At 56.8% G+C, this 18,864-nt stretch overlaps 9 protein-coding genes and 1 non-coding gene across 10 annotated transcripts; 3 read left to right on the top strand and 7 right to left on the bottom strand.

Annotated features, from left to right (window-relative positions):
• Positions 1-4: 4 nt before the first annotated feature.
• On the bottom strand, positions 5-1,430 carry SCHCODRAFT_02499969 (Arabinanase/levansucrase/invertase; the record flags this gene model as incomplete). Its single annotated transcript, XM_003036581.2, has 10 exons — positions 5-90; positions 146-374; positions 430-530; positions 581-605; positions 662-693; positions 745-822; positions 891-1,068; positions 1,127-1,199; positions 1,252-1,313; positions 1,371-1,430. 10 exons carry the CDS (start codon positions 1,428-1,430, stop codon positions 5-7), a joined length of 924 nt encoding a protein of 307 aa, XP_003036627.1.
• A 444-nt stretch (positions 1,431-1,874) lies between these two features.
• SCHCODRAFT_01222941 (uncharacterized protein) lies at positions 1,875-2,228 on the bottom strand. The gene has a single exon (XM_050341280.1). The coding sequence runs from the start codon at positions 2,184-2,186 to the stop codon at positions 1,932-1,934; it is 255 nt and encodes an 84-aa protein (XP_050200531.1). The 5' UTR covers positions 2,187-2,228; the 3' UTR covers positions 1,875-1,931.
• Positions 2,229-2,428: 200 nt separating this feature from the next.
• Positions 2,429-3,980, top strand: SCHCODRAFT_02622448 (uncharacterized protein). Its single transcript, XM_003037948.2, has 3 exons — positions 2,429-2,980; positions 3,041-3,232; positions 3,286-3,980. Exons 1-3 carry the CDS (start codon positions 2,908-2,910, stop codon positions 3,849-3,851), a joined length of 831 nt encoding a protein of 276 aa, XP_003037994.1. The 5' UTR covers positions 2,429-2,907; the 3' UTR covers positions 3,852-3,980.
• Positions 3,981-4,413: 433 nt separating this feature from the next.
• On the top strand, positions 4,414-5,915 carry SCHCODRAFT_063296 (Pkinase-domain-containing protein; the record flags this gene model as incomplete). Its single annotated transcript, XM_003037947.1, has 6 exons — positions 4,414-4,688; positions 4,738-5,121; positions 5,172-5,301; positions 5,431-5,460; positions 5,514-5,659; positions 5,711-5,915. Exons 1-6 carry the CDS (start codon positions 4,558-4,560, stop codon positions 5,913-5,915), a joined length of 1,026 nt encoding a protein of 341 aa, XP_003037993.1. The 5' UTR covers positions 4,414-4,557.
• A 1,387-nt stretch (positions 5,916-7,302) lies between these two features.
• Positions 7,303-7,404, bottom strand: SCHCODRAFT_t92. The gene has a single exon. It is a non-coding gene; the product is annotated as a tRNA-Arg (tRNA).
• Positions 7,405-7,540: 136 nt separating this feature from the next.
• Positions 7,541-8,831, top strand: SCHCODRAFT_02622445 (alpha/beta-hydrolase). The gene is made up of 6 exons (XM_003037946.3): positions 7,541-7,711; positions 7,771-7,923; positions 7,975-8,248; positions 8,304-8,320; positions 8,377-8,393; positions 8,453-8,831. The coding sequence occupies exons 1-6, from the start codon at positions 7,546-7,548 to the stop codon at positions 8,750-8,752; spliced, it is 927 nt and encodes a 308-aa protein (XP_003037992.1). The 5' UTR covers positions 7,541-7,545; the 3' UTR covers positions 8,753-8,831.
• Positions 8,832-9,097: 266 nt separating this feature from the next.
• On the bottom strand, positions 9,098-11,429 carry SCHCODRAFT_02501025 (cora-domain-containing protein; the record flags this gene model as incomplete). Its single annotated transcript, XM_003036580.2, has 5 exons — positions 9,098-9,358; positions 9,413-9,436; positions 9,489-9,833; positions 9,882-10,064; positions 10,122-11,429. 5 exons carry the CDS (start codon positions 11,427-11,429, stop codon positions 9,098-9,100), a joined length of 2,121 nt encoding a protein of 706 aa, XP_003036626.2.
• Positions 11,430-11,501: 72 nt separating this feature from the next.
• Positions 11,502-13,322, bottom strand: SCHCODRAFT_02622440 (uncharacterized protein). Its single transcript, XM_003036579.2, has 4 exons — positions 13,100-13,322; positions 12,690-13,020; positions 11,726-12,641; positions 11,502-11,679 (listed from the first exon to the last, which is right to left on the bottom strand). Exons 1-4 carry the CDS (start codon positions 13,203-13,205, stop codon positions 11,608-11,610), a joined length of 1,425 nt encoding a protein of 474 aa, XP_003036625.1. The 5' UTR covers positions 13,206-13,322; the 3' UTR covers positions 11,502-11,607.
• Positions 13,323-13,462: 140 nt separating this feature from the next.
• SCHCODRAFT_02622432 (alpha/beta-hydrolase) lies at positions 13,463-14,756 on the bottom strand. The gene is made up of 6 exons (XM_050345117.1): positions 14,596-14,756; positions 14,388-14,540; positions 14,054-14,333; positions 13,984-14,000; positions 13,916-13,932; positions 13,463-13,861 (listed from the first exon to the last, which is right to left on the bottom strand). The coding sequence occupies exons 1-6, from the start codon at positions 14,642-14,644 to the stop codon at positions 13,568-13,570; spliced, it is 810 nt and encodes a 269-aa protein (XP_050200530.1). The 5' UTR covers positions 14,645-14,756; the 3' UTR covers positions 13,463-13,567.
• A 637-nt stretch (positions 14,757-15,393) lies between these two features.
• On the bottom strand, positions 15,394-18,726 carry SCHCODRAFT_02622430 (uncharacterized protein). Its single transcript, XM_050345116.1, has 3 exons — positions 18,178-18,726; positions 16,824-18,125; positions 15,394-16,773 (listed from the first exon to the last, which is right to left on the bottom strand). The coding sequence occupies exons 1-3, from the start codon at positions 18,682-18,684 to the stop codon at positions 15,742-15,744; spliced, it is 2,841 nt and encodes a 946-aa protein (XP_050200529.1). The 5' UTR covers positions 18,685-18,726; the 3' UTR covers positions 15,394-15,741.
• Between the last annotated feature and the right edge of the window lie 138 nt (positions 18,727-18,864).

Here is an 18,864-nt window from a genome sequence, read left to right as displayed (position 1 = left end):
GTCGCTATGCGTTTACAATTTCGGGCCATCCGCTTGAGAAATCGACATAGTTGATCCCCAGCACGGCACCAGACGTGATGTTGTCGAAGGCTTCGAATGCTCGTCAGCCTCGTTGTCCATCGAACCCCAGGAGAACGATACTCACGAACGTAGTGATACGCAATCACATCGCACCCACTAACCGGGTCCAGAAAAAGGCTCTGACCACCGGGTGCGAACACATTATCGTGCGAAGTGAGGACGATGTGCCCTGTCGGGTAGCGGTCGTCCTTCGTCAGCGCGCGCCCGAATTCGTCGACGAATGGACCGGTCGCATTTTCGGCGCGACCGACGAGGACTTTGTACTCTTGGAGGGGGTCGGGTACGGCTGATGCCTGAGTTTGGGAGGTTAGTTCGCATGTAAGAACACAGGAATGAGGTGCTACGTACGTTCACGACGCCTGTCTTGCCATCGGAGAAGAACAAGTAATACCAGTCGCTGCTCTGAGGCTTGTACACGAAGCCGCCCTCCGCAGGGCGAGAATTACCGCCTGCAAGATTGTTGAGAAGTGAGTGACATTGGATGTCCGCTAGAGCGCACCAGCAACATGATTCCCAGGAAGAGCCTATGAGGATAGCGGTCAGGTACCCCTCCTTGAGTAGAAGTTGAGCGTGTACCTACCGAGGTGTCCAAGGTATAGATGTCCGACATGGCTGATCGTGCGCCTTTAGCTCAGCTTCACATCGCAAGGTTCGCGCACGTACACATCTGAAAGATCCCACCCCAGTAAGATCCGAAGGTCATCGTCAAACTCCCATCCTCGTTAACTATATTCGCGTCGACTGGGAGTGGTGGTGAGCTCCGGATGACGAGGCAGCCTGCCCCAGGTAATCCGATAAACACCACGCACTCGCATTCCAATTCAGGTCCGCTTCCTCGGAAGAGTTGAAGATCGCGCCATACTCGGTCCAGGTGCCCTCCTCGAGCGTGGGACTGGTGGCGAGACCGATAGCAGAGTTCTGGCTGCCGATGGAGGAGACGGCGTAGTAGAGGACCCACTGATCATCGATGTAGGCGACGTCCGGAGCCTGAGCAACTGCATCAGAGGTGCTGGGGTGGGTAGGAGATGAGTAGGACATGGCGCACCCAGATGTTGCAGTTGCCCTCGAGCTCGATCTTCGAGCAGTTTGGTAAGACGGAGCCGGTGCGCTCCCATGGGCTTTGAGCGGCCGCATTAGACATTTTCAGAGTCAGCGCCAGGGAAGACGCACCCAGTCAAGTCATCGGCGGTGAAGATCTTGATACCTTCCTGTGTGCTGAAGATGAAGTATTTCTGGGGCGCGACTGTTAAGTCACTTCATGACGCGTAAAATATAGCATGAGAACGTACGCCCAGATCCTGACTGTAGGTGATAGCAGGGTCGCGGACATATATATCTCCTGCATGCATGATTTGCTATATGAGCTGAAGGGATGTGACCTCGCACTCACGACTTCCTTCCAGCGGGTCTGGAAAGTCAAATGATAGGTCAAATGAGTTCCCATGTTGCGGCGGCCACTGGGCAAGAGCCGGCATGGCGAGTACGGCGCATAGCAAAGCGCGGTGGTAGAAACTCATTGCAAGTCGTCAAGTCAGCGTGAAGTCTCAAGGGAATTCGAGGAAGGCTCCCAGAGTCATGCACTTGCTTCCGCCTCTTATAGGGCGCGCCCTCGAGCTCGGAATTTGATGCGCTAGGCACGGAGAGCGTTCTTTGCAGAGCGAGGTGAACCATGGTGCCCCACAGTCCGCCTTCAGCGTGAACGACGAGGGTACACGTGAAGGGCCCGGACCGAGCACGGTCGGTATCTTCGACGCTCTTCAAGGTCCGGAGTGAAGTCATTGAGAGGGAGTCGATGGCGCCATTGACTTCGTCGAGTGCGTAGAGGGCCGCAGTGCACGACTACACCGAGGTTAGATAGGTTGGGACGAGTATCGATCGCAATCGCCGTCGACGAGAGGTATGTTCAGGCCCATCTCGGAGAAATTACAGGCTTTCGTCGCTCTCGAGAGCAATTCCGTCGAGTTCGCAGCTGACCTTTCGCATGACTGCATTCTCGCAGTCGAGGGCGGTACAGATGACTTCATTCGCCTCGTTGACGCACAGGAGATGCCGAACGCTGGGGTAACGACAATTGTCACGATAATGGGATATTGCCAAGCATACATTCAGTGGTCTCTCAGAGAACAGCGACACGGCGACGATGAGACAAAGTGCCTGCAGCGAGATGGTGGTTCCTTCGAGGAAGTAGAATGCGTGCTTTGTTTGTGCGTATTTCTCGGCATTTGCCTTGTAGATACCCGGCACCCGACAGAGATATTCCACTGATCTGGTGCTCTTCCCAAACCATGATCATGGCCAGCTACTGTGCTTTTACGTTGCTTTCGCGCGCAAATAACCACCTCGAAACATCAAAACGTCTTGCCGTGGCTCTCAGTCTATACAAATTCCTAAATCCTGCCATCTATCGCCCCTCCTCAACAGCAACATGAATGAGATGCGCGCACAGTCATCATACACGTTCAGCTCGAACACTGCTTCAGCCTCCTCCAACCTCAAAGGTGACACTGTTAGACGAGCGAATGACTCTACGGGATTTGCATCAGAGACCGCGGGCATCCTCCGCCGGCACGTGCAGCGACGTGTTCAACGCCCTCATTGGTTTTGGCGCCCTCCTGTGCCGCCGGGAGCATCCCTACTGTCTGGTCGTGCCGAACACGACGCGTTGGATGGCTGGGATTCCTCCGCCACTAGTCGGGCGGGCGGTGTCCTTATCTGAGTCAAGCGTCCATATAAAAGGGGACTAATTGTGGCCGTAAACTTCACTTCACTACATTCCCTTCCCCAAGCAGCAACATTCCTAGCCCCTGTGGACATTTCCACCACACTATGTCTGCACAGAACATCTTGGCTCTCGGTGCCTCGAAGAACATTGGCTACTTCGCCGCTATTCGACTACTAGGTGACCCCGACCCCGCCCCTTGCGTCTGATTTCCGAACTTCAACTTATGCTTTCTCGTAGACGCGGGCGCGACTGTGACATTCCTCCTGCGCAACCCCGCCGTCTTCGACGAGGATGAGGCTATCAAGAAGGCGGTCGGCGCGGGGAAGGCGTTCCTTGTGAAGGGCGATGGCCTGAACCAGGACGACGTTGCACGCGCATGGGCCGAAGCCACTAGCCATGGGCATGTGGACACACTTCTCTTCACAGTTGGTCAGTTTCTTCCCCGTTCACTCACCCAAATGTCGATGCTGACGATGCTTTAGGCGGCGTCCCGAAAGGATTCTCACTGACGAAGGGCTTCATCATCGAACCGCACAACCTCGTCACCCAATGCCTGCTCAACACCCTCTGCACCATCCCCAAGGACGCGCCGCAGCCCCGCATCGTCGTCGTCTCGTCCATCGGCCTCACGAAGCGCTCGCACTCCTCGCTCCCGCTCATCTTCAAGCCCTTGTACGCGCACGCTCTCGCCATGCCGCATCGCGACAAGCTCGGCGTGGAGCGCGTCCTCGCGTACTGCGCAGGCCTCGCGTGGGACACCTCCGAGGAGGAGCCTGCGGACGATATCATGGGCGCGGGGTGGCGCGACCGCCAGGGCTTGCCAGGGCCCGGCGAGCTGAAACAGGTGCTTATCGTGCGGCCTGCGTTGCTGACGGATGGCGAGTGCAAGGCGGACAAGAAGAAGGAGGGGCGGGAACCCTACCGGGCGGAGGAGAAGGAGCTCGGCGGGTACACTGTTTCGAGGAAGGACGTTGGCCACTTTATTTTTAAGGCCGTCACATCCGACTGGAACAAGTACGGGGGCAAGATCATCAACGTCGGCTACTAATCCCTTTCGACTGCCCTGATCATTGTAACGACTATGTATACCTTCGTGTAACGATACCTCCCCTCATGAACTTTTTCTTGTATAACCTATGTAATTTATGGACTTGTGCACGCATGACTTTCACGTGGCCGTTCCGCTTCTGATTCAGGCGAAGACGCGGCCTATTTGTAGTTCGTGACTATAGTCAGAACAATGGCAGAAGGAGGACGAAAGGACGTCGTGCGGGCACCATACAGGCGCGCAGTAACCTGACTTGCTAAACCTATTGGTGCCGTACTAGGTAAATCACAGGGAATGCGGCCGCGGATTGCATGTCCATCTTGAGCATAGCGCAAGGCCTGATGTCGGCGCGATAATGGAGCCTTAGACCGACAGAAGAATCGATGCGAGGGGGAGTTTGTGGGGCGTGGCGACCAAGATGACCATTTATGGCTACTCTCGCGTACCTTCTCAACGCACGTGGCTCCATTATGTTCGAGGCGCCCGTCGTCCCTATTTGATAATTCGCATTGTCATTGCAATATGGCCTCGGTTCACCCTGCGTTCCTTGGTTTTGACCACCATCTGCTTTGCTTGGACTTGACTGGGCGGCCCTGTGGTCTTGTTCCCAGCGCGATCTGGGGAGTTTTCGGCTGAGCGTCGGTATACCGCGCCACCCTGCCCCGAGCCTCTCGTTCGACTGGTGCCATCTCAGTCAGCTACGATCATGCCGGCATCCAGCTCGACTGGCGCGCAGGGCGCTCCCTCCCAAGCTTCGGGCTCTACGTCTACGCCGAATAGTGCACTCACGGACAAGAAGTTCATCGGCGCGGTTGAAGACGAGTGGATCCTCTACAGGTGCGCGACGCGTGAAGCACCACCTGAACTCGAGCTTATTGTCTGCTAGTGACGATCCACAAGACTACACCATAGGCCCTGCAATCGGCTTTGGCGCCTCCTCCATCGTTTACCAAGCCACCTACCATCCGAAGGGCACCCCTGGCTCGCCTCCCCAACCTCCAGTCCCCGTCGCCCTCAAAGTCCTCGATCTCGATTCCCTCCCCCCAAATTCCCTCGCACTGCTGCAAAGGGAAACCACACTCATGTCGCTTTCCAAACACCCGAATGTTCTCCGCGTGCGCGGGTCCTGGATGGACGGTCACAAGCTCTACATCGCGATGCGCCTCATGAATAAGGGAAGTGCCGCCGACGTCATGCGCTACGGCTGGCCGGGCGGCATGGAAGAGGAGGTCGTCCGCTGCATTCTCCGACAAGCGCTGCAGGGGCTAAAGTGAGTGTCTATACCTCCATCTATCAGTCTCGCGCTGAACACAATCACAGCTATCTCCACATCAACGGCTTCATCCACCGCGACGTCAAGGCCGCTAATCTCCTCATGGACGACGACGGCACGGTGCTGCTGGGCGACCTGGGCGTCGCGGCGAACCTCGCGGAGGACACGTACTCGCCGGTGGCGCCGACTAAGCCGCATAGCGTCAGCGCGTCAGCAGCTGTGGCTGAACGCCGGTCCTGGAACGCCGAGGGCGACGCGAAGCGCGTTCTCTTCGACCACGTCATGCCTCCAAATGTGCGTCCGAAGATCGGGAAGCGCAAGTCATTTGTGGGAACCGTCAGTAGTCTTCACTCTGAGCGTACTCTCCCTTTAATGATGATGATCCGTAGCCCTGCTGGATGGCACCAGAAGTCATTAAGGGACAACAATACGACTCTGCCGCCGACATCTGGAGCTTTGGCATCACCGCGATTGAGCTCACCCAAGGTCGCCCGCCACGCTCGAGAGAAGCGCCTTCGAAGGTTCTGATGCGAACGTGAGCTTCGTTCATTTACCTTGAGAATGCCCTACCCATCTTTGCATATAGTATACAAGAGGACCCACCCACCCTCGATCGAGATAACGGCGTCCACAAGTACTCGCGCGCCTTGAAGGATATCATAGACAGCTGCCTGGTAAAGGACCCAAGCAAACGGCCGAGCGCAGAGCAGCTTCTTCAGACGCCGTTCTTCAAGAATGCGAAAAAGAAGTCCTATCTCGTTCACAAGATCCTCAGTGAGTTTAACGTCTAACGGCCTGTGTCAATTTTCTGACAATACCAGAGGATCTGCCACCACTTGCTCAACGTCAGGAGCGCCGTGCGACAAGCCGACACCAAACGATGCGCTCCATAGAGTCTTGGGACTTCACGACAACAATTCACTCAACCACTGCCTCCTTCCGCCGCCATCGCTCAGGCTCTGAGGACTCGCCTACAGTCGAAGCAGTCATTGAGCTCGGCGAAGCTGTCTCACCTTCACCAAGAACTCATTCTCGTGCGGTGTCGTTCGTCGACATCGCGCCACCACTGAAGGAAGAAGACGAGCTGGCTGTTCAGGAAGAGGAGCACGGCGCGGAAGCGACGACCTCGCAGCTGCCTTCGAGCTCGTCGGATCCTTCGTTGGGCGAGGCGTCGGATACGGAGGATACACCTTCGCAAGGCTCGAGCCCTCCGTCGTCGGTGAACCTCGCACCTGTACCGGATACGAAGCCCAAGGAGGAGGAAATGACGCCGTCGCAGGCGATTGCGAGCTCGTACTCGACGAATGCGGTGGAAGCGACACCTACAACGCCTGAACTTCCAACGTCAGCGGTGCCATCGCATCGACCTCCCTTGTCCCCTTCGTCACCAAGCTTCTGGCATAGACTGAAGTCATCGGCGCGACGGACTGCTTCGTATCGCTCGACTGTAGCGGATGCCGAACGTAGCGAAGCATCGACCGGTAGCCGCTTGGCTCGGCGGCTGACGTCGCCACCGTCGGGTAAGCATATCTCGTCGCCTCAATACGATGCACTTACCCATCTTTCCAGGGAAGCAGTAGAGCGCTCTGCGTCTTCAGGTTACATCTTATGCGCACGGACTTTGCTCATGATCATGGGATATTCGCACTCGTCACTAATTGTACTACCACACACACCATCTCGTCTCGCATCCGGTCCAGCCTCTTTCAATTCTCTCGCATGTAACACCGCTATCCACTGCCTCCTTCGCTCATGTTAATGCCTTCACGACCTGCACACTATCAGTGTCAACCACCATGTATACAGCCATACTCGTTGGCTCATCGAGTTTGTCCGTGTCTTCGGAGCGACATCTTCGGAGGATGCCAGTAACAGCGATCACGGATATGTTCCCTAAGCGTACAACGACGAGCTCTCAGACTTCACTGCCCTCGCATCTATTGCCGTTCGCAGGAGAGTGCATGATGTCCGCGCCAATGGCCATGACGCAGAAAGAAATGCTGGCGCTTAGACCTGCCGCGTGGGAGGTCGGCCGAATGAGGCAGGTTTGATCGCGTTCAATCTTCCATCCATCAAAATTGAAGACTCGCATCCTCTGCGTTCGAACCTTCCCCGTTTCTTTAGCTCTCCTCGGATTCTGGAAATAAGAGGGAAGTACAGTTGAAAAAGATACGCAAAAACCCCCGGCGGGACTCGAACCCGCAACCTCCAGATGATTTTCTCTACGCCCTTTACGGGATGCGTAGAAGTCTGACGTCATGACCATTAGACAACGGGGGCTTCGGTAAGTTACTCAGCTTAATCATTATCACATCTACGGGTTGTGGGCAAAGCTTGCAGCACCCCAACTGCGATAGGACCGCGCTAGAGACGCACTAGCCGTTCGCCCATCCATGCGCTTCTTGTCTTCAACTATCACAGATGGATCATAAGACTGAAATCTGCCGTCTGGCCGACGGTGCCACAATTGCGTACCATGTCCTGAACTCGGCTTCGAATGCCTTACCTCTGGTGCTCGTGAACGGCTGGGCCTCACTCATGAGTGATTGGGAGCCCCTTGCCAGCTGTGTTGCGCAGACACGGCCAGGTATGTTTATTCTTGTCCTTTCATCACATGTATTGTACATCTGGCTGACTTCATCGCAGTACTAGTTTTTGACCATCGCGGAATCGGAGAATCCACCTTCGTCGATGTCAAGGGCGACGATACGACGATAGAATCCATGGCACGCGACCTGCTCGAGCTGCTGCGTCATTTGAAGTGGCAGCGGCTGGCCTTATGCGGCTCGTCCATAGGAGGTAAACACTATGAATGGCCTTAATACTGACGAAAACTGACGAAGCGGACAGGTGCGGTGGTACAGCAACTCCTGCTACTCCCGTATCATCCAGTCAGGCCCACGCCGTTACCATTCGAGGTCAAGCACGTCGTTTTGGCAAATACTATGGGCTCAGTACCTCCGATGCTGGAGCGTCAACCACCACGAGGTGATCCCAACACGGAAGAGGGCAGGTTGAAGAACGCCATGCAAGTCGTAGAGACAATCTTCGATCCAGAGTGGATCAACGACCCTAAGAATGCCGACGACATCGAGGGATGGGCACGTCAATTCGCTAAACCTAGGTGTGCTCCTTGCTAATACGATGCTGCTTGAGGGAACGTACTGACGAACGTATAGACAGAAGGAAGCCATTGGTGAGGCGCAGCAATTCTTTTGTGGCACATCACTGATCAGAAAATTTGGTACACAGCCGGTCAGACAAAAGCAGTACGTATCATGCACCTCGTAGCCTTGGATCACCGCTGAAATACGGTACCGTGCTGTAGAGCCGCGGAATGGACTTCGGCGACTTGCACGCCCAGCTTCCACGCGACATGCAATTCCTCGTCATCCACGGTACTTTGGACAGCGTCGTCCCGTATTCGTTCAGCGAGGAGATCGTGCAAAAGATCCCTTGGGCGCGTCGAGTAGAGGTCGGATCGGGACGTGGACAAATCCCGCACTACGACTTCGGGCACCAGTGGTACGGATACTTCGACGTGGAAAGGTGGCGCGACGTAATTGAGGCGTTCTTGAAGTCGCCTGCGAGGTCAATAGCGGACACGGAAGGGCGTGCGAAGCTTTGAATAGCGGCAGAGAATGTGCTTTGACGCGCTGAAGTGTAATGATAGAACAGAGGATATAGCGGCAGCACGCACTCGAGCTTGACCTATCATCAGTACGTCAAAGTCAACACGCAACGAGAGAACAAATACCTGCGTCGCATAACCTGGTAGAGCATTGATAGTGCACGGTGTTCGAAGATGTCCACAGCGACGATATTATCCATAACAAAACGAGCAAATGAAGATCTAGCGTCATTGTCCCCTACCGCACCATGAACCTATATGTAGTATATCCGCCCACCAGGGCAAAGCATGCCAACACGGCAACAATCGATGCAAACCAGTACAGTCCCTGTGAAGACTGAGTTATATGGTACACGCGAGAAAGGACAGAAGACGTACCGGTGATTCCTGACCAGGAACGTTCACATTCATTCCCCATAGACCAGTAACCAAGTTCATCGGGATGAGCACAGTACCCAGAGCAGTGAGCTTGGACAGCACATCGTTGATTTGGTTGTTCGCGTCGGTCATCTCGATAGAAATTTGGGCGAGGTAGTTCGAGTGCGACCGCGAGAGGATCTTCTCGTAGTGGTTCAAGTTCTGCGTCATGGTGATAAGATGGTCCTGACCAAAAAGGTCAGCAACGGCCGCCCTTTCGAGAAGTTCAGTTGTTCATACCTGAATATCCGAGAGGTAGAGACCCTATCATGGACGCAGTCAGTACCGGGAAGCACACAAGGGCACGCGCACTCACAATATCCGACGTCGGTGCCACCCTCCAGTTCTCATTGCACCGCTTCGCAAGACCCTTTACGACATCCGCCTTGTTGCCCATGAGTCTCAAAAGACCCATGACCTTCTTCCTGCACGTCCCAATCCGCCGCAACATGTCGCTCTGCTCCGCTTCCTTCAAGATGAGCACGAGCTCGTCGATGGAGTCGACCTCATATTCAATGTTCTGGATGAGAGGGCCAAAGGCATCGGTGATGTCGTCGATGAGCGCGTAGGATATCCAGTCGGATGTGACCGAGATGTAGTCCTTGAGCTGCTTAATTCGCCTTCGTACGTTCTGCGGGTGCGGTGTCGGGCGGAAGTGGAACTACACAGACATAAGCATCCAACAAGGCGAGACTGTGCCTACGCTTACCGAGAGCGTCCCTTCCCTAAACACGATAATGTACATGTTCAACGGCTCAAGGTGGGTCGGGCTATACGGGTCCTGGTCGAACGAGCGGAAACAGACCAAATAGTAATTTCGGAAAAGCTCGATCTTCTCGCGCGCTTCCTCCATCTGGATATCCTCCGTCGTGAGCGGGTGGATGCTGAACACCTATGCAAATGATGGGTACACGCACGCGAGCCTCGCTGGATGCGAGAGGGCACGGACCTTGCTTAGTATCCGCATCTCCTCGTCCGTCGGGTTCATCACGTCCAGCCACCAGGTGTTGGCCTCGGAGTCGTTCGTCAGCGCCATGGGGTGTCGCAACCGTGATGGGCGCTTGTCGGTGGAGGAGAAAGAGCTTGGACGGTCCCGTTGTTGAGGCGCGGGCACTCCTGAGAAGAGGTCCTGGAAGGACTGCCCCTCCGCAGGTAGCTCGCTTAGAGAGCGAGCGTGGATAGTCGCGTTCAGAGCGTTGGAGTAGAACGAGAAACGGTACGGTCGGTCGTGCCCAGTAGTGAGTATACCGGGAGGTGGAGCGCGGGTATTATTGTCGGACTGCTCGGCGTCGGCCGCGCGTCCGGATAAGATATTGTTGAGGCGATTAGAGAAGGATGAAGGTTCGGCTGCGCCCTCGAAGACAGCCATCTTGCCTCCGATGCCCTTCCTGTGCGGTCGCGGCGTGTTGCTCTGACTGAGCTTACGATGACGTGCAGTTGGGCGGACGGCCGCCGGGCCTGGGTCAGTGACGGCGTCCTCAGCAGGAGGGGGAGGCGGGCCAGATGCGGGAGGTGCGCCCGATGTGGAGGCCTCGCCAACGCCTGCACCCGCATTATCGGCGTCGCGCTTGGGGAAGGGGTCGCTGAAGACGGGGCGGGGAGAACCAGGGCTGAGCAACGAGCGCTCATTAGCGCAGAAGTCTTCCAGGTGCGTGAAGTCGAACTGCGAGGGGTCTGTGACAGTCGTAGCCGCTTGGTACTTGGGTAGACCAAAGGCGGTGGATAGGGTTTCGGGATAGTCGTGATGTGCTTGGGGAGTCGTAGACGTTGAGACAAGGAGGTCCGGGTCCTGGGTCGTGTGGAGGTGCTGCTCGCGCAGGTCGAGAAGTGAGTCCTCGCGCTTCGGCGCCGCAGAGTCCCCAGCCTCCTCGCCATTGTCCGCCAGCGCACCTTGCCCTTGCGCCATATTAAGCTCGTGTTGCTCCTGCGGTGAAAGCATCATGGATGGAAACGGTGGGTGCTCCCCCTCGCCACCAGGCTGATCGAAGGGCGAGTTCATAGATGAGATGGTCTCCCGCCGAGCAAGCGCCATTTGCATAGCCATATCGACGTCCAGTGTTCTCTGCCGCTCGCGCATAGACGGGTCGTTCGGGTCGAAGGAGCGCCCGAGAGGAGGCGAATGGCGCGCTCGCTGGGCGAGGTCGCTGAAGTCGCTGCTGCTCATGCTCTGTTTCTTGCGAAGAACAGGCGAGCCATTGCGGATGGATATCGGCGACGAGGAGTACCCGCCGCCGCCGTCGCGCGGTGGTGAAGACATGGTGGCGAGAGACAACCGACGACGTGCTGATCGACGCGCGCGATGACGCACGTGAAGAAGCACGAATTGACCTTTATCGGACTTCAAGAACCTCTTCGATTTGTCTACACTTTGCACTATACAGGTTTAGATACAGATAGATACACTAAACGGTATACATGTCATCTTTCACCAGCCTTCAGTAGAATTTGACCAGTCGCGTCAACGCCTTTGCCTCGTCTTTATCTTGGGTCAGGATATCGCCGAGCATCTGTGAACGTTTAGCATGATTCCACCGAAGACCAGAGGATACTGACATTGTTGACCGACAAGTACTTCTCCAAGAAATCGGTTCCAAACAGCTTGACGAACAGCTCGTCATTCTGTAGCTTCTGCCTCGCCTGCGCGATGTCGAGCGGCAGCCGCTGGGTGATGCCATACGCCTTGCGCTGCTCCTCGTCCATCGTTGCGGGCGTGAGCGGGCTTTCCACGTTCTTCAACGTCAGCGGCTGCATGCCCTTCAGGCCAGACAAACCCGCGGCCACGATGGCCGCAAGCGCAAGGTGCGGGTTCGCCGTCGCATCCGAGCAGCGCAACTCAAACCGGCGAGACGTCAGTGAGTCGGCGTTTGCCAGACGAATAGGGCACTCTCGGTTCTCCGTGCCCCAGGAAACGTACGTCCCACCCGACCACGCGCCATCGAACATGCGCTTGTACGAGGCGGGCGTCGGTAGCGTAAGGGCGGGGATCGCAGGCAGGTGGGCGAGCACGCCGGCGAGGAAGGACGATTCGTAAGGCGAGAGCTGGCCGATGACCTTCTGCTGGTCCTTGGGCGAGTGCACGGAGATGTGGATGTGCGCAGCGCTGCCCGCGGAGGTCATGAAGGGGCGCGGCGTGAAGGTGGCGCGCAAGCCGTGTTTGGCGGCTGTCTGAGTGATGATCTCGCGCGTGTGCACGACGGCATCCGCTGCCTCGAGAGGGGGGAGAGGGCCTGTGACCACCTCAAACTGTCCTGGGGCAGCTTCGACGTGGTACAGCTGCAGCTCAATGCCAGAGGCCTGCACGGAGTCGGCGATCTCCTGGAGCACGGTCGCCTCGACGCTGCCGCTTGGCAGCCCACCGGTCGTCGTCCAGTCGCCGTAGTTGATGGGTTCGACAGGGTCTACGCTCTTCAGCAGCACGAACTCGTGCTCTACGCCGACCAAAAACTCGGCCTCTGACTCCTTGGCACCTCTGAGGATCGAGTGAGCAAGTGAAGTTCTGAGCACTCGTGATACTCACTCGAGGACGCGCTTGAGTATCGTACGTGGGCAGAGGTCGAGTTCCACGCTATCGGAGCCGGGCGGCGGGGCCTTCTCCTCGATCCAGCTCAGCACAGAGACATGTCCAGGAGCATAAGGGCAGAGCCTAATCGTCGATAGATCAGGTACGAGTAGGTACTCGCCCGCTGCAGGCGTCCCGGGCGCCATATTGAGGTGGACGAGCCCAAACGTCGCCTTCGCCACGCCAAAGCCTGGACGCTTCGACTCGAGCACCTTGAGGAAGTACGCGAGCGGGACGACGCGCATGCGCACGATGTTCGTGAAGTCGACCCATTGGACGCGCACGTAGGCTGGGGGGACGCGTCAGGATCGCTGTCGTCGCCGGCGATAGCAAGAGGGGATCGTGGACCGATCGCTCTCTGGACCTACAAATTCCCTTCTCCTTCAGCTCCTCGACCTTGAGCGTACCGAGCCCGACGTCGGCGACGTTTGTAGGCGTGTACTGCACTCCGTGGCTGAAGTCCTTCGTCGCCATCGTTGTCAGTGGAGAGAGACGAGTGGGAAACGATATGCTCGGTTCAATATACCCAGGGTTTGCGAAGACTTCGGCTAGCTGATGAGTTTATACGATAGCACGCTTCGCCGCAGCGTGCAGAAGATGTGCGCTGATGAGCGGGTATAGGGCGTGGGGATCGGGCAGTCATGGTTGACAGTGACACCGACGCTACCAACAACGATGGCGACACCCATACTGGACGATGTCGACTTCATTCTCGCTTCAAACACGGTGCTCAGTACTGACCAAGGTATTGCTTAGGCCCCCTCTCGGAGTCGTACTGGCAAGAGCAACAAATATAGATCAGTCCTAGCTCATCCCGCTCTCATCAAAGCCATCTATCAGAGCTTGGCGAATCGCCCCTTCACCTGCCCTTCTGGTGATCGCAGGAATACATCGAAGACCTGCCGCCACCTCTCCACGTCGAAGTACCCATACCATTGGTGACCAAATTCCAGATGCTCGATCTCGCCGGGATCACGACCAGTCTGTACCCGTCGAGCCCAAGGGATCTTCTCTATGATCTCCTCGCTGCAACTGTATGGCACGATGCTGTCCAGAGTGCCGTGTATAACGAGGAACTGTATGTCGTGCGGGAGCCGGGAATGCAGGTTCCCGAAGTTGATGTTCATCGTCTGCGGTATGTTCTGGTCAGCCAATCGGCAGAAGGGCAAGACTACAGTGCTCACCGCTTTTGCTTGAGCGTCTGGCTCTATTTTAGCGACGGCGGCACATCACGATGGTCGAATACCCTCACCTATGGCCTTCTTTGACCTGCACCAGCCGAATCAGCGAGCGTCCCATCTACTGGAAGGGAAATCACTCACCTTGGCTTTGCGAACTGCTTCGCACACACTTCCACCTTCTCCGCATTCACCGAATCTTTCGCCCACCTGGAGTCAAACGAGACTTCTACAACCCGGCGCGCACCCTCCAGCATCTCCGCCTCCGTACGCGCGCGACGCTGCTGCAACAACACCTGCGCGCCTTTGCTGATCACTGTCGACGCCATCGTAGCAGCAAGCACAACGTGCGTAATCTGAAAGGGCAATACCGCTGGCGCGCTTGAGTGGTACGGCAGGAGCAAGAGTTGTTGCACGACGGTCCCTACAATGGGACAAGCTCATGTAAGTGATACATATTCGGAAACCGGGGACTCACCACCCATGGAGAAGCCGCAAATGGCGAGCCTTGTCCATCTTAGGAACGCCAGCAGCTCAAGTAGATCGCGCCCCATTAGCTCGATAGTCACCTTGTCGCCAGCAGGATTGGCGAAGGAGGACTCCCCGATACCGCGATGATCGTAGACCAGTACTGTCGTAGCGCTGAGTTCTATTGAATGTGTACCACTCATTCCAAGGCTGCATACCTGGTCGTGATTTTGCCAGGCTGCTCGCCAGTGGCTCCCAATCGCTCATTATCCCGCTCAAGCCATGCACGAGAATCAAGGGCTGTGCGACAGACGTAGGGTTCAGAATACGATATGCAAGCTTTGCGCCATCACGTAGATGATTTATCTGAGGAACGTCCTCCATAGATGGTGGTGAGAGACAGCCCAAGCCAGTTGATGGCCATATATACAAGTTCGACGGCAGATGCCGAAGACGTTTGCTTCCGTTCACCAAATCACTTCCCCAAGGTCAACCCTTCCCGTGTTTTGCCCCAAATCAATCTTGTCCACTTCATTCACTTCGGCAGTATGCTTTGTACGCATCTTGCGCCTGCGAGAACGCCGTGAGGTCTGCACAGTTGGCGTGCAGACAGGTTGTAAGCTGGTCGGTCTTCTCGCTGTACGTGCAGACGCATTGTTTAGGCAGAGTCGATCCGCAAACCTGTGCGATGTAATAGTTGCCGCAAGCAGCTGAGAGGATGAACCATAAGCAGAGCGTGACCTAACATCAGCGGGGCACTCACAATAGGTCTGTGCGAGGGCAGGAAGAACGAGAGAAGATACGACAACGATGACAAGATGCATGCCTAGATTGAGTTGTATGCCGAGAGCACTATGGTTGGGCGGTTTGCCTTGCGAGGCTCTGAGCAGACGTGCATTAGATACGCAACTGCGACGACCTCGTCACCTGCACAAGGTACGGCGCTAAGCACGACAGAGCCTTTCGCGCTATCAAGTCGTACGCATCTCTCTAAGCTGTCTGCAGACAAAGTTGACACCGCGTACGTACCTTCGCTCGTCTCCCTGGCCGTAAACAAAACCTCATCGCTGTGGAAATTCATATATGCATACGTCCAGCCATATTTGAGGCAAGCAAAATGGGACATTAGCGGCTGGGATCTGCAAGCTCGTGTATCCCTCCGGGAAGGTATCATATGTTACAGAGGTTCCGTGGTGAGTAGGTACGTGCAAAACACAGCGAAAGAACGGGACGACAGATGTGGATAAATTAGGAGAAAGAGTAAAATGAAGGTAGGCTCCGGCGGTCGCAAACAAAGGCTACTGAACACGAAAGTACGGTCCCTCGGTGGTACGAAAGGTGGACGGGTGTGAGGGGAAGTGAAGCTACTTCTTGATCGCCCGGATCTGCTCCCTGAGCTGCCCGTTCTGCATTTGCAGGTCGTTGAGCTCGTCTAGGAGGAGCGCCTTCTGCATCTGCTCTCCGTTACGCACGCGCTCGAGTTCGTCGCGGTCGTCTTCGGCGGCTTTCTTCGCCGCGCGCGTCTCGTCGAGCTCCTTCTGCAAGGCGGCGAGCTTTGTGACGCTGTCCGCATACGAGCGCTGCACCTCCGCAAGCTGCTGCTGCACGGACGCGAGCTGCTTCTTCGCATCGTCGAGCTGTCGCTTGACGCCCTCGGGCGCGGCGACGACCTCCTCCGCGAGCGACAACGTCTTGGCGCTCAGCGTGTTGTTCGTTTCCTGCAGCTGGTCCATCGTCTGCGCCTGTTCGGCTGCCTGCATCTCTATCTCTGCCTTCTCCTGGGTGATACGGTCGACGGCATCCTGCAACTCCCCCAACTCTTGCGACATCCCAGCTAGCCGGTTGTTCAGGTCGCGATTGCGGTCCTCGAGGTGTATCACCTGCTTCTGATACGTCTCTAGTGCAGAGCTACCTTCTTGCGCAAGCTTTTGTGCGCGCTCGGCGTTCCTCTTGAGCAGCTCGTGCGCCTTCGCGAAGCGTACGAGCCGTTCAATCAGGGCGCGGTCGTCACTGATGAGGGATTGCACGCGATGCGCGAAAGCCTCCACGGTGAATTGCTGTGCACTTGTGTTGACGTTCGGCGAGCGAGACGGACTGGCGTCGTACAATGACTTGAGTGACCGAACATCGAGCTCTGATAGGGACGCAACAGGAGCTGGAGATCCGTTGGCGCTCGACGCAGCGCGGAAGGCCCGTGGACTTCCCCCATTGCGGCTGAACTGCGTCGCGCGCGCCTCTGGTGAGGGAAGGATCGCCCAAAGTGGTTGTAATACTTTGGCGAAGTGAGCCGCCTCGCCCACATACTCGACGGGACCTTCGGGCAAAGGCGGCAGCTCGACAAGCGGTGGAAGAGGGATGGACAACGCTGGAGTCTGAGGTGTGCGGACCTCGAGTTCCTGCAAAGGTGTTAGGATACGTGACTGGAAAGAATGAAAGGACTACCTGCCTTGACTTTGATTTCTAAGTCACGCGCGTCCCTCCGAGCCTCCTCTCGTTCCCTTCTTGCCTCCTCCACTTCACGCACCAGGCCCTCGCGCCGCTCGTATGCTGAGCGCACCTCATCTTCGAGTCGTCTTCTGGTTTCCTCCCATTCCTGCCGCTCCCGCTCTGTAGATGCTGAAGCAGCAGCGATGGTCTCGAGATGGATGCCCAAGGCGTCAAGATAGCGCTCCAGAGACTCGCCTCCCCTTGCAGAGACACCGAGCTTGATGCCGTGCCCGTCAATCAGAGCGCGTGCGGTGTCAATGCCCAGGTTGAGGCGGTCACGTTCTGCTTGCAGTTCTTGTCGTAACCTTGCAGCTTCTGCACTCTCGCTCTCGCCTTGATTGCGTGAGGTGATCTCGGCGTCTTGTAGCCTTCGCTCGCGGTCGCGGAGGTGATCTTCGCTGTCGCGTAACCGCTCTTGCGTAGCTCGTAGTTGCTCGTCGGCGTCTCGTATACGACCCTCGCTATCCGCAAGCAAACCCTCCATCTCTTGTAACCGGGTATCTGCATCCTGTGCACGCGCAGTCGCCTCTTGAAGTTTCGCTTGCCACTGTGCACGCTCCTCATCCCAGCCCTCGCGCTCGCGCATGAGACCTTGGATCTCCTCTTCGACCTTCGGCAGCTCCTCTTCTAGATTGGCTATGGTATCGCCCGCGCCTTGCAGCTCGAACTCTACGGTTTCCTTCTCCAGTCGCATGATGGATAGCTCACGTGCCATCTCGGCCTGCTTCTTCCCAGCTGCAGCGAGGGCTTCCGTGGCGACCTTCAGCTTCTGTTCTAGGGCCTCGATCTCGTCGGCACCCCCGGAAGGCGACTTGCGCTTGGGAACAACCGCATCCGCGTGACCGGCAAACAGATGCGCGCCATCGAAGCGGGCCGCAGCGTGAGTGCGCGCAGACGAGGTCGAGGCGGAGACGGGGCTCATAGGGGTGTCGTAACCGGAGTCATGGCCGGCAGCATCGTTGTTTGGTGGTGGCGGCGCATTCTTCTTCTCTAGAGAGCGGACAGAAAGGCTGAGGACGCCTGCGCGATGCTCAAGCAACCGGCGATGGACCTCGTTCGCGCGCTCAGACACGCGCCAGAGCTCCTTCTGCGCAGTCTCTACGCGGCGATTGGCGGCGCCGAGCTGCTCTTCGGTTTGCTTGGACACCTTGCGATGCGAGGAGTTGACTTTGGACAGGGATATGGCAGCATCGCGGATCTTGGTCTCGAGAGCGACCTTTTTGTTCGCGGCGACCAGGCGGGATGCCAGAACATGTTCCTCCTACGAGAGCATATACGTTACTTGTTGTCCATACGTGTTGCCAGTCACGCACCTTCTTCAGATCTTCTACTTCCTCCGAGCTTAGGATCTCGAAGTCCCGACTGTCGATCGCGGCCTCGCTAGCCAGTAGACTGACGAGGAGCTCGTCCCGCAAGTTGACCAGTGTTGAGGAACGCTTCCATTCGGGTCGCGAGCTGCCAGGTATTGGAGTGGACTTGCTGAGCGACATGGATGGCCGGCTTGGCGAGGACGTGGCCGACGTCTGTCCTTGGCTAGTCATCATGCTCGAGACGCCGGATGTACGCGCAGACGAGCCGGGCGAGTCGTCGTCGTTCGGGAGCGGAGGGGGCGGGGGAGCTTTCTGCTTGTCCTTCCTGAGGAACAGCGCGGCAGTGTTCATCTTCGGACTAGTGTATGGGGAACTGTCGGGGCTGCCAGCATTATTCGGAGGCCAGGAGGGCCCGTTTCTGGGCACGAGCGGGGGGACCACTGGCGCATCTTCAGGCGCTGGCGGTGGGCTCGCGGTCGCCGCGCCCAGAAATCTGCGGACGCCGTTCATCGCTAACGTCGCATAATAATGGTCGAGGTCAACACCCGCCCCGCCGCATCCCCGCCGTGCGAGCCGCGTGATTCGGTGTCTGCCGGCCTGGACCCACAAGTTCAAGTTCGTATATACGGGAATCGATAGACAGAATAGTACATACATTCTATACACCCGGGCTGTAAGTAGATCGTAAAG

Source organism: Schizophyllum commune, assembly GCF_000143185.2.
Source record: "Schizophyllum commune H4-8 unplaced genomic scaffold SCHCOscaffold_5, whole genome shotgun sequence".
NCBI classification, from domain to species: Eukaryota; Fungi; Basidiomycota; class Agaricomycetes; order Agaricales; family Schizophyllaceae; genus Schizophyllum; species Schizophyllum commune.
Note: the sequence above shows the minus strand (reverse complement) of the source record. Positions and strands in the feature narration are given on the sequence as shown.